The sequence below is a fragment of the Neovison vison genome, chromosome 8 (assembly GCF_020171115.1).
Source record: "Neovison vison isolate M4711 chromosome 8, ASM_NN_V1, whole genome shotgun sequence".
Classification (NCBI taxonomy): Eukaryota; Metazoa; Chordata; class Mammalia; order Carnivora; family Mustelidae; genus Neogale; species Neogale vison.
The window spans coordinates 109,590,608-109,603,527 of record NC_058098.1 but is presented as its reverse complement, the minus strand read 5'-3'; the positions used below and the strand labels follow the sequence as shown (position 1 = coordinate 109,603,527).

The following is a 12,920-nucleotide window of genomic DNA, read 5'->3' as shown; positions in this document are numbered from 1 at the left end:
CAGAAAATCTCCAGCAGAATCCCGTCTGAGTGCAGAGCCTGACATGGGGCTGCATCTCATGATCCTTGATATCATGACCTGAGCCAAAATCATGAGTTAAAACACTTAACCGACTGAACCACCCAGGCACCCCTCAACTACACATATTTAAAATATACAACTTGATAAGAATAATGTATATATGCACCAGGAAACCACAACAATCAATTACCTATCCATTATCCACTTAGTAAACTTATCCATCACCCTCAAAACTATTCTTGTACCCCTTTATAGTCTACCCTCCTACATCCCGTTTCCCCCACCTCTCTCAGGTGACCACGGATATGCTTTTTGTCACCACAGATCAGTTTACATTTTCTAGAATTTTATATAAATGGACTCATAGAGTGCGTATGCTTTAACAGTTTTAACTTCCAGAGATCTTTAAGTTCGTTGATTCTTTCTTCTGAAGTATTTTTTTTTAAAGTTTTTTTTTTTTTTTAAGATTTTATTTTATTTATTTGAGAGAGAGAGACAGTGAGAGAGAGCACGAGTGAGGAGAAGGTCAGAGAGCGAAGCAGACTCCCCATGGAGCTGGGAGCCCGATGTGGGACTCGATCCCGGGACTCCAGGATCACGCCCTGAGCCAGAGGCAGTCGTTTAACCAACTGCGCCACCCAGGCGTCCCTGAAGTATTTTTTTTTTAAGTAAACCCTACGCCCCATATGCAGCTGGAACCCACGACCCCAAGATCACAAGTTGCATGCTCTACTGACTGAGCCAGCCAGGGACCCCTGCCATACTGAATTTGCTATTAATCCCATCTAACAAATGGTTCATTTCACATTTTGTATTTCTCAGTTTTAGAATTTCCATTTAGTTCTTTTATATTTCTCCTAAAATATACCATCTTGTTACCCTTTATATATTCATCTTTTTAAAAATTTTTTATTTATTTGACAGAGACCCAGTGAGAGAAGGAACACAAGCAGGGGGTAGTGGGAGAGGGAGAAGCAGGCTTCCTACTGAACCAGGAGTCCAATGTGGGACTCAATCTCAGGACCCCAGGATCATGACCTGAGCCAAAGGCAGATGCTGAACAACTGAGCCACCCAGGTGCCCCTGTATTCATCTTTTTTATAGATTCTTTAACAAGCTTATAGTGAATATTTTAAATCCATATCTGCTAATTCTAACATCTGAATCATCTGTTAGTCATTTTCTGCTGAGTTTTTTCTCTGGATGGTTTGCTCAATCTGTTAATTTTTTTTTTTTTTTTTTAAAGTAAGGCTTAAACTCCCAACCCTGAGATCAAAACCTGAGCTGAGATGGAGAGTCAGACACATACCCCACTGAGTCACCAGGCACCCCTCAGTCTGTTAATTTTTAATGAATACTGGTCAGTGTGGATAATAAGTTGTAGAGACTCTGGATTTTGCTATTTTCTTTTGCAGGGCATTGTGTTTTATGCTAGCAAGCCATTAAGTTGGCGGGTCACCGTGATTCTGGGGAGGCTTGTTTTAAAGCTTTAATAGGTCTGGTTTATCTCAGGTTTGTTCTTGGTCCCATGAGATTTCAGTGGAAAGATGAAGTTGTTTGCCCAATCCCTCCTACTTGGCAGAACTTAAACTCCAAATTTTGTCTTGCCAGCAGTAGACAGCTGCTGAGGTTGCTTCTCAGCCATTTTTAGCTTTTCAGCTGTTGTTTCCCACTGGGCTCCTTGGAGTCCCACCTCATGAACGCATAGTTCCAGGATCAGCCTGTGATTTGAGGGGAATGTATGTATACATTTGGCAGCTTCCCTTTCCCTCTCCTCTTTCTTTTTTTTTTTTTTTTTAAAGATTTTATTTATTTATTTGACAGACAGAGATCACAAGTAGGCAGAGAGGCAGGCAGAGAGAGAGAGAGAGAGGGAAGCAGGCTCCCTGCTGAGCAGAAAGCCCGATGCGGAACTCGATCCCAGGACCCTGAGATCATGACCTGAGCCGAAGGCAGCAGCTTAACCCGCTGAGCCCTCCCTCTCTTTCTCCCTCTCCTCTTTCTTCCCAGGATCTCCTCCTGTATTCCCAGCTACACTGGCAGCCTCAGGCTCTGGACTCTCCCTGATTCCTCTGCCCAGTTAGACTGCAGTTTTCTGCTTGAGCCATATTCCTTTTGGACTGCATGGAAGTGCCCTCAAAGAAAAAGCCAGTTAGGAGTGGATCTCATCGATTCTCACCTTTTTTTCAAGGATCATAGCCTCTCCATTTTTTGCCTGATTTCTGGTTGCTCTCCAGAACCTTCCAGGAGTTGTTTTTTGTTTTTTGATTTTTGATTTTATCCAGAGTGTATTACTATTATTGGCTGGAGGGTTAGCCCAATATAAATTAGCCCACCATTATAGAATATAGAACTCTTCAATCTTTATATAGGCTCTCTGTCAACTACCCTCAGTTCTCTCCATTAAAAAAAGAATTGGGGCACTTGGGTGGCTCAGTGGGTTAAAACCTCTGCCTTCAGCTCGGGTCATAATCCCAGGTTCCTGGGATCGAGTCCCACACCAGGCTCTCTGCTCGGCAGGAAGCCTGCTTCCTCCTCTCTCTCTCTCTCTCTCTCTCTGCCTGCTGCTCTGCCTACTTGTGGTCTCTGTCTGTCAAATAAATAAAATCTTTTTAAAAATTTAGTTTATTTTTATTTGTTTACTTACATAATCTACATCCAACGTGGGGCTTTGAACTCATGACCCTGCAATCAAGAGTCATATGTTCCTCCAGTTGAGCCAACCAAATGCCCCTCAGTTGTTTTTTTTTAATGGCATACTGTTTGTGTTTCATGGATACTCTATCTTTTCTTACTCCCCTGAAGATATTTAATGATAGTGTTTTCTGTTTTTTAAATTCTCTTCTCTATGATGGTGTATTTCCTCCAGTTTTAATTCTTCTCTTTGTTCTTGGCTTGGTCTCTGACATTTATGTTGGAGGTTTTTCCCTGATGACCTGTGGTCGTCTACTGATGTTTAAGAGTAGGAGACGAAAATTAGATCGAAAGCTCTGTGCCCTGCTCATGGGTGGAGCCTGTAGTGCGCTTCATGGTATGGTGCTCAGGCTGGGCTCTTTGTTGCGCTGCCCAAATCCCACTCTTTCCAGGTCTGCTGTCATGGGCTGGCCACATTTCCCAGAGAAGATTCTTCCCATCTATCGTCTTCCGATCAGGATGCTATAACAAAATGCTGCAGATGGACCACTTGTTTTGTTTTAAGATTTTATTTACTTATTTCACAGAGAAAGAGAGAGCATGCACACAAGCAGGGGGAGCAGCAGAGGGAGAGGGAGAAGCAGGCTCCCCACTGAGCAGGGAGCCCAATGTAGGGCTCGATCCCAGGACCCTGGGATCATGACCTGAGCCAAAGGCAGATGCTTAACCCACTGAGCCACACAGGCACCCCCAGATGGATTACTTGTAAACAACAGAGATTTATTTCTCACAGTTCTAGGTGCTGGGAAGTTCAAGATCAGGGAGCTGGCATAGTTGGGTTCTGGTGAAACCAGAGTGAAAGCCCTCTTCCAGGTTTCAGACTGCTGACTTCTCTCTGTGTCCTCACTTGATGAAAGGGGCTAGGGAACTCTGTGGGGTTTCTTTACACCCTCATGACCTAAGCACTTCCCAAAGGTCTTCCCTCCCAATGCCATCACCTTGGGCATTAGGATTTCAAGATAGGAATTTGTGGGGGCACAAACCCTAGACCATAGAAAGTCTCTTCCCCCAGAGTTTAAGGTTTAGCGACGTGCTTCCTGGAGCTAAATGGGAAGAACACTGGAGGTCTCACTACACATGAGGCATCTGTTCACTTGGTTCCTCAATTTTGGAGTAGCCAGACCTGCCATCAATGTGCTTGTTGCCTGGTGTACCCTGTGAGTGAGACCCTCTTTGGGATCCTCTTCAGAGGACACACACTCAGACTTGTGGCAAGCAGGTAATTGCCTGGAAGTATGGAGTCGGGGGAGGGCTTCTAAGGGTCTGCCTGTTTCTCAAATGGCTCAACAACTCATCTACATCCTTCAGTCTCCCTTCCCCACTACCAGCAGTCTCTGGTGTTAATTCCTGAACCATCTGAGGACCCTTTGGACAGACTGGATTCTCGGCTTTCCTCACTGCTATCTTCAGGTCTGGCTTTCTCGAGTGCATAATCTCTTGTCACTCAGGTGTCTGCTTTCCAGCCTCCAAAATTCTGATGGTGGTTTCTCCTCTGGGTTGCAGAAGGGAGGGAATTGAACTCAGAATCCAGCTGCTGCATTCAAGAAGGTGGCTTTCGTTGCACTGGTTAGCTAGAGTGCAGAATCTCCAAGTCCATGGACATGAAGTACTTCCGAATAGTGAAACCCAGAGGAAATTTTTGTAAGAAAACTAGTGCTTATGAAGCAGGGTTAATATAGACAAAAGTAGCAAATGGCAGTGAATGCTTTTGAGAACTTATTTATAAGCAAAAAGGGGAAATGGTGTGGGCTACATCGTCTAGGAAGGAGACCTGAGAAAGGGTGCCCTTTGTCTCCAGGGGTTCTCTGCTGTGCTGGGTCCTCTGCATTGGGCTCTGCATGTGGCATTTGTTCCTTGCTTCAAGGAAATGCAGTGGGGATGAGGAAGCTCCGAGCGGGGGGCAGTGCAGTGATAGCCTGACAAGGGCAGATGGGAAGCACTGGGATTCTTCAGCCAGGAAGGCAGACAGGTGACCAGCCAGCGTGAAGAAGGCTGGTGTCAACCTGAATGCTAGAGGGTTGCTTTTGAAACACAAACAGGTAAGTTTAGCCAAAATAAAAGGAAGCACAATTTACTGAAACTTGGGATCAGAAACTTGGGAAATGATTACAAGTGGCTGTTCTTACAGATGGCTTAATTCCACAGGGGCTGGACAAAAACAGAGCATACCCCCGGCCCCCACAAAAAGAAAAAAGAGAGAGAGAGAGCCTTCTAAGAAATCCTGGAGGTTCTGACCCATACATAACCCTTCACTTAGACACTGATGAGGACAGTATGCTCTTACTGGGATGGATGGAGAATGGGGCAGCTTGGGGTAATAGGGAAATCTTGTCCTGAGTTAAGAAGATTAGGGTCCAAATCCTCAACTTATTCACTGTGTGACCTTGAGCAAGTTCCTAAACTTTCTGATGCTCACAAGGTTCCTGTGAAAATTGTTAAATAATGCAGTTACATAACCCATAGTAGGTTCAATGAAACAAAGGTTAGCCTGACTCCAAAACTGAATTATCTGGGTTTTTATTTAGCACGTATTTGCTGAGCCCTATCAAATACCAGGCTCTGTACATATATCTCCCCTATTCTAGAAAGGCTCATGAAGTGAAGGCCCAGCTCTGTTCCATCCTGCAGACCTTCCTCAGGATGGCGGGAGGCTGTGAAGGTGAGCACCCCTGTGTCCTCTCCTGGTTGCAGAGTGTGATGGGAGAGAATGTCCGAGCACTCCCTTGGCTGGGGCACCTGGTCCCATCTCAGCAAACAACCCCCCCTTCTCTCCTAGCCACTTCCCCAATAACCAAACAAAAGGTTTCACAACCTAGTGGGTAACAGCAGATGGTAATGATACGCTTTGCAGGCACTTCTGCTTTTCATTTATTTATTTCTATCGAGAATCTCTAGACAACCAACTCTGGGAAGGAGAGTTGAAGGTTTGGGGGGGAGGTGGAGGGGGTGGGAATGAGGGCCACTGTGACACAGTGTGGGGTCGAGATTCATTCCCTTCCTAGAGGAAAAGGTGTTCCTAACCTCTGAGTGCCCACATTACTGTGATTAATCATGGTTACCTCAGATCACGTTGTGTCTCCTCTGGACTAACTTTGACCCCCGTTCCTTAGTATCTGGTCAGGGACAGCCTGTGATGTAGGTTTGATAAGCGTACCAGCACCTGCCTGGTGTGCTGTACGCCTTGGCTGTAACCACCACACCTGCCCGTCCCAAACCCAGCTTTCAACATACTTCAGTGACATTCATGTATTTTCTTGGCCTCCATTAGACCTCCCTTTGGTCCAACCTCAAACTACCCTGTGAGCTTTTATTTGAATTAATGCCTGACTGCTTTTCCTTGATGTTTGTGACGTTGTGGGTGGAAGGGCTGACTCTGGTCCTTGATCTCACCTTGCCTCCTCTGGCAGAACTGCTTTAACATTGACCCCATTTCTCTCCTTCCCCAGAACTCACGTGCTGCGTGTCGGACTGAGCTAACCCTATTTCATACTATAAGCCAAGACTCGCTACACTGTCCTGCTGATGTTCGCAGTCGTGCCTGGGAAGGAGGCAGCCCCATTTCCAGCACATTTCAGTGGGAGACCTACACATGTGCCCCCTGGAGACTCGGTGGGGCAGGGGAAGAAACTGTGGGAGTGCACGTCCCCAAAGCCGCGTCTCAATGTGTGAATCCGTGTCACCTCGCTTTCCTCTCAGAGACTTCACTGTCCCATAGCGGGACCTACCTGAAAATGGAGGGGACAAGGGGGCCCTCAGTCTCCTCCTTCTCCAGCACTCCATTCCCAGGCACCGCGGCTCCTCGGGCAGCGGAGCGCCTGGGAGCTCAGAGCTGCTGCTGCCCTGCATGCGTCAGCTCAGCCCTATTGTCAGCGCCATGACGGTCTACAGGAGGGACATGGCCGCTTTCTGAATGGATTTTTCTTAAGAAAAGTGCCAGTGTTTATGCAGTTCATGATATCCCCCTCTCCTTACCATTACTGTCACTTGGCTTTTTCTCAATAGGCTTCATCTTCGTTTTTTTTTTTTTTAATGAGGAAGTTTTGCTGTCACCCCTCTGTCCTATATTTGGCTTCCCCTCCTCTACCCTTCCTAGGTACAGAATTATGAGATTCTGACAAAAAAAAAAAAAAAATAAGAAAATCATCTTCGGTAAGCCTGCGAACTCTTCATATCATCTGTATTTTATTGTTGGAGAGAGGCTGGTGTTCTACTAGGTGCTGCCCGGTCCCAGACAGCCCAAGCAAAAGCAGGTGTTGAAACCGAGCTGAGTGTCTATCACTGTGACAAGCCATTCGCGTACTGCCCTGTTCCCTGACAGCCAAGCCAGCCGCCGAGCAACCACCGCCAGGTTAGTCCTTCAACGAGTCGCAAATCACCCAGGTTTATTTTAAGCAGATGAAATCTGTTTGGCCTCGGAGGGTGAAATGAGAGATGTGTGTTTGCAGGTGAGTGTGTATATATGACACCACGAGCCCCCCCACCCTTCCAGTCCAGACATTTCTGTGAACACACATGCCTAGGCCCCGGGAGATGTGCCTGTGACCCAGTTTTCACTGGCTTTGGGCTCTTCCTGTCTGCCCTCAGCACCAGCCCTTGCTGGCCGCACAGGCTGGCCATTCTGCAGCTCTGTGCACACAGCTTCAGGCGTGTGAATAACTTAGTGCCCCCACAACTCCCCTGAGCAGATAGGAGCCTGGCCACTCCCTTGTCCTCCATTTGCAGGGACAGGCCGCAGGGCACAGGCTCACAGCACCGTGAAAGGAAACCGGAGTCTGGCCTTAGAGCTGTCCCTGGGGTCTGTAGCCGGATGGCCAAACAGCCAGGTGGTCGCAGGACAGAATGACTACCATTGAGTTGACACTCCCCAGCCCCCCACCCCCTGCCCCCCAGCAGAGTGAGGTCTCATTAAAATGACGATGACACTGTAGATGCCCAGATCCTCAGAGGCTGGGTTCAGCTCAGCAAAGAGAACGTGATGGATGATGACGGTCGGCGATGCCCAGAGCTCAAGCTGCCTTTTCCTTCTCCTGTTTTGCAGCTAGCATGGTTCCTCTTCCGAGGCATTGCTTCTCATCTTTGGCTCTTGCAAGGATGACCTGGGGATGTTCTCACCACTGCCAGCTCTTGGAGCTGTTCTGAGTCTTGCCCTGTGTTAGAGGTGCCCAGTGAGTAGGGCGGAGGATCCCCAGAGAGAAGCCCCTCTGAAAAGACCCAGGGAGAGGAGGCAGCTGGCTCTCTGCATCACACGCCACATGGTGTGTTCTTTCTAAAGAAAGACACGGGAAGGCTGTCTGCATGTCCTGCCTGGGGTTTACTGTCACACGTAGACCTTAGGAGGTGCAATGGCTCCCTGGCCCTTTCCCGCCCTCTCCTGACCCTGTGAAATGTCACTGTTGATTACAGAAAAGTCCGCTTCCGTGTCCCTGCTGCCAAGCTTCTCCGCCTTTTGGGAGAGGCCCTCCTCACCCAGGCCCAAGAGACTTGGAGATGGAGGCCAACCCCAGGCTGCAGGGAGAACAGGGAGTCCCCTGCCCTAGGTGTAGTTCACACTGAGCTCTGGCAGGAGTGCAGCTTGTTTTGAGCCACATGTACCGAGAAAGATCTTCCTTCACCTTGTAGTAAGAACTCCTAGTTCTGCAGCCCCATCCTACAAAGAGGAGGCTCCCCAGCATTCTGACTGAACACTCGAGGGAATAGAGGGACGACACCCAGGAGCCTCTAACATTTGCCTTCGCCGTTCTGAGCACTTGGTGTGAGAGGGCTTCCCAGCCACCCCCTTCCTGGGGCCACAGTGCCTCCATGGCGTGTGCTGGGGACATGTCACCAGGTGCAGTGCGCTTGTGGGGAGGACATGCGGGATCTGTCTGCACGGCCCACAGCAGCTTTACCCGGAGGCGCTGTGCTGAGCCTGGTCTGTGCTCCCTTGGATGAGGACACAGAAGCTCACAAGCCGTCTTCCCACTCTGCCTCACCACCTGCCCACCCCTAGAGATGGTGCAAAAGAGGACAGACTGGTTTTCAGCCCACCTCTCACAGCTCCACTTTGCCCACAGCCCGGTTTCTGTCAGTCAGCATCCAACCAGGGACACACAGCCACTCCAAATATTTAAAACAGGGGTTTTCATCCAGAGAATTATTGAACACAGCAACAAGAAGAGGCCCAACTCAGGTGGGGAACAACAGGGGAAGCGGCCACCCCCTCCTCTCCCGGAGGCTGGTAGAGGCCACGTTACCAGAGCACGGGGATTAGGGCCCCTGGGAGGAACAGGGGACCACACAAGGCCTATCTGGTGGGAGCTGGGGCCTCAAGGAGGCATGGAGGCTGCTGGAAACAGCCTCTTTTCTCATGTCCTATAGGTTCTTCAGGTGCCTCTTAGTTCAACCTGGCTGGAAGCCAGCTGAGTTGGGGTCCTGGGACAAGCAGGCCCCTGCCACTCAGAGCAGGGGGCGGAGGTAGAGGAGGGGTCTGAGCGTAGGCAGGCTGGCGGACGCCCCATGCTATCCTAAGACCCCGCGGAGAGGAGATGCAGGCCCCGTGGAGGTTCTGCAGATCACTCACTTAGAGACGAAAACGTCCTTGGGAGGGAAGGGTAAAGCCTTGTTCTCAGTAGACGTCCCTGTTTTCTTTTGGGGAAATTTACCTGTTTAGCAACCCCTCGCCATTCCCCTCAGGAAAGCCATGTCCCAGTTTTCTGTCCATCCCTCCCCTCCGTTCCTCTGCCCCCACTTTCTGATTTGCCCTGCCAGAGAGCACGAGCCCATGCATCAGCGGTCATGAGTGTTTTCCCGGGATAATTCATTCAGAGCGCGGTATTACTGTGGACTGTCTGTAAGTAGGTACCATCTACTAATCAATTTGTGTTGTGTTTCCAATAAATTTCTGGAGATCATGTCTGGTTTGATGCTGTCCTTTGCTGGGATGGTGGCTCTGCTGCGAGGCGAGGCTCTGTGTGTGCTTGGCCCAGCCCCCAGCAGCAGATGCTCCTCATCTTGGGTTCCCTCTCCCCGTGCCTAGCTCACAGATCAGCCCGGTGAGGCTGCCCTTCCCCCGCCACCCTGAGACTCTCAGACACCGATCCCCAGGGTCTGCATTTTCTTCTGCGGTCTCATCAGCCACATCCTGAGGACATGGGGGTTTCCTGAAAGGAGGTGGCCTTGGACCCTTGCGTCCCCTCCCCCGGAGGTAGGAGGAGCGACCCTTCCCCATCCACCACTCTCACACTGCTGTGCCCAGCGCTGCCCCCCCCCCCCCGGGGTGAGAGCGAGGCTCCAGAGCAGGTGAAGCGGACCCAGGAACTGCATGTCACGCAGATGGAAGTCCAGCACCTTCTTCTCAGGCCTGTAAGTAGAAAAGAAATGTCGGAGTTTTTGTAAAGGGAGAGGGAGCCTGATCCCAACGGCGGCATTCTCCCCTGTTGCCTGAGTGCCCTGAGTGTTGAAACCTGCTTAGTAAAAAGGAGCCTGTTGTGTATTTTACTGCTTCACACCTGTTTGTGGTGTAGACTGTGTCCCCAGGGCTGTGCTAGAGCCTGTGGAGCTTCCCTTGGGACCCTTCAGCCCCAGTCTGTGAAGGACGCGTGTTTGGGACCCCTGTTTGCCGGGATTTGTGAGAGATGGTTTTCAAAGAGGTGGGGGTGGGGGGTGCTCACTTGGTTGAGTGTCTGACTCTTGATTTCGGCTCTGGTCATGATCTCACGGTCCTGGGATCGAGCCCCGTGGTGGGCTCCTCGCTGAGCGTGGAGCCTGCCTGAGAGTCTCTCCCTCCCGCTCCCTCGACTTCTCCACCTCCCGACCTGTGCTCTCTCTCTGCCCCTCTCCCTCTCTCAAAAAATTAATAAGATAAATAAATTAAAATAGGAGAGAGAGATACCAAGTTTCCTTCCAGAGTTTCACTAGAGAAGCAAGACGTACACACATAGGGTCACCAGAGACCAGGAGGCTTGTAATGGAGGCAGTTTTCTGTTCCGGCAGGAATTCGGGGATGGAGGGCTCAGGAAGGCAGGACTCGGTCAGGGAAGGTTTTGTAGAAGGAGGGAGACCTCTCAAGATGAAACACAGCAGCGCTCACTGAGAATTTTCTTTTAATTGTCTCAAGTGTGTTCACAATTGCTCACTGAAGCATTTTTATGATGATTGCCTTAAAATCCTTGTTAGACAATTCTCATGTCTGTGACATCGCAATGTTGACAATCTGTTGATTTTCCTTTCAAGCTGAGAATTTGCTGGTTCTTGGTATGTTCGTCAAATGCTTTTGATTGAAGCCTAGACATCTTGAGTATTATCTACGAAACTCTAGATCTTATTTAAACACTCTATTTTAGCAGGCCTTGTGCGGGATTGCTCTGGAACAATCTCATCTACTGCTTAGAGGGGATGCCGGTCTGGGATCCCCACTGTGCTTGCAGGGACACTGTGGAGGGAGAGAGGCTCCTCCTTACAGCTAGGTGTTTCGTTTTCTTTGCTAAGTTTTCTTTTTTTTTAATTTGAGAAGTAATTGATATATAACATTGCATTAATTTTAGATGTACAACACAGTCATAGATACATGTACGTATCACAAAATGTTCACCACGGTAAGTTTAGTTAATAGCCAACACCACACATGGTTACGAGTTTTTTGTTTTTCCTTATGGGAACTCACTCTCTTAGTAACTTTCCAATATACAAGGCAGTATTTAAGTATAGTCACCAAGCTATAAATAACATCCCCAGGACTTGTTTCTCTTATGACTGGGAGTTTGTACTTTTTGACCAACTTCACCTGTCCACTCCCTACCTCTTACCACTGGCTGGCAACAACTAATCTGTTCTCTGTATCTATGAGTTTGGTCGGTTTTGTTGTTGTTGGGTTTTTTTGTTTGTTTGTTTGTTTTGTTTTGCTTTCAGATTCCATATATAAGTGAGATTGTATGGTATTTGTCTTTCTCTAATTTATTTTAGCATATTGCCTTCAAGGTCCATTCATGTTCTCACAAATAGCAACATTTCCTTTTTTTTGTGACTGAATAATATTCCTGTGGTATGAGCATGTTTTCTTTTTCTTTTTCTTTTTTTTTAAAGATTTTATTTATTTATTGGACAGGCAGAGAGGCAGGCGTGGGGAGGGAGGAAGCAGGCTCCCCACTGAGCAGAGAGCCCATTGCAGGGCTCAATCCCAGGACCCTGGGATCATGACCTGAGCCGAAGGCAGAGGCTTTAACCCACTGAGCCACCCAGGTGCCCCCGTGCATGTTTTCTTTATCCATTCATCTCTCAGTGGACACTTAGGTTGTTTCCAAGTCTCAGATATTGTAAATAATGCTACAGCAAGTGGGGGCGGGGTGCAGATTTTTTTTTTTTTTTTTGAGAGTGATTTTGTTTCCTTTGGGTAAATTTCCAAGAGTGGAATTGCTAGATCATACGGTAGTTCTATTTTTATTTTTAATTGTTCCCATTTTCATTCATCTCTAAGGATTTTCTTATTTATCCTATGATTTTTTAAAAAGATTTTATTTATTTATTTAACAGAGAGAGAGACAGTGAGAGAGGGAACACAAGCAAGGGGAGTGGGAGAGGGAGAAGCAGGCTCCCTGCTGTGCAGAGAGCCCAATGTGAGGCTCCATCCCAGGACCCTGAGATCATGACCTGAGCTGAAATCAAGAGCAGGTGGCTTAACCCGACTGAGCCACCCAGGCGCTTTTGTTATTGACTTCTAACTTCATCCTGTTGTGGATGAAGATCCTTTGTGCAATAACAACCTTTTTAAATCTATTGAGACTTAATTTGTGGCCAAACATATGCTCTATCCTGGAAAATGGTCCATGTACACTTGAGAAGAATGCGTATTCTGTTGTTGTTGGGTAGAATGTTCATACATGTTGGCTAGATCTGGTTGGTTTACTGTGTTGTTTAAGTCCCCTGTTTCTTTACTGGTCCCTGTGTGGCTGTTCTGTCCATCACTGAGGGTAGGATATTGAACTTTGCTGTTGTAGAGCTATCTCTCCCCTCCCTTCAATTCTGTCAGGTTTTGCTTTATATATTGTGATGGTCTGTCATTAAGTGCATGAGTGATTATAACTATTATATCATCTTATGGCACAGAACCTTTTATCAATATTTAATATCCTTCTTTTGATTTAAAGGCTATTCTGTGATACTAGTAGAACCAACCTGCTCTCTTTTGGTTACTGTTTGCCTGGAGTATCTTTGTCATCCTTTCACTTTGA

At 48.0% G+C, this 12,920-nt stretch overlaps 1 protein-coding gene across 2 annotated transcripts in view; it reads left to right on the top strand.

Annotated features, from left to right (window-relative positions):
* MTA3 (metastasis associated 1 family member 3) overlaps window positions 1-7,591 on the top strand; it is a 161,638-nt gene extending 154,047 nt beyond the window's left edge. The window contains exons 17-18 of one of the 2 annotated variants that reach the window (XR_006386011.1): window positions 5,301-5,374; window positions 6,162-7,591. Coding sequence is in view for 1 of the 2 variants with exons in the window: in XM_044261670.1 (XP_044117605.1) it covers window positions 6,162-6,187 (26 nt within the window). In the remaining variant the exon portion in view is untranslated. The remainder of the gene's footprint in view (window positions 1-5,300; window positions 5,375-6,161) is intronic. The other variant, XM_044261670.1, reaches the window with a different exon arrangement.
* Window positions 7,592-12,920: the final 5,329 nt, after the last annotated feature.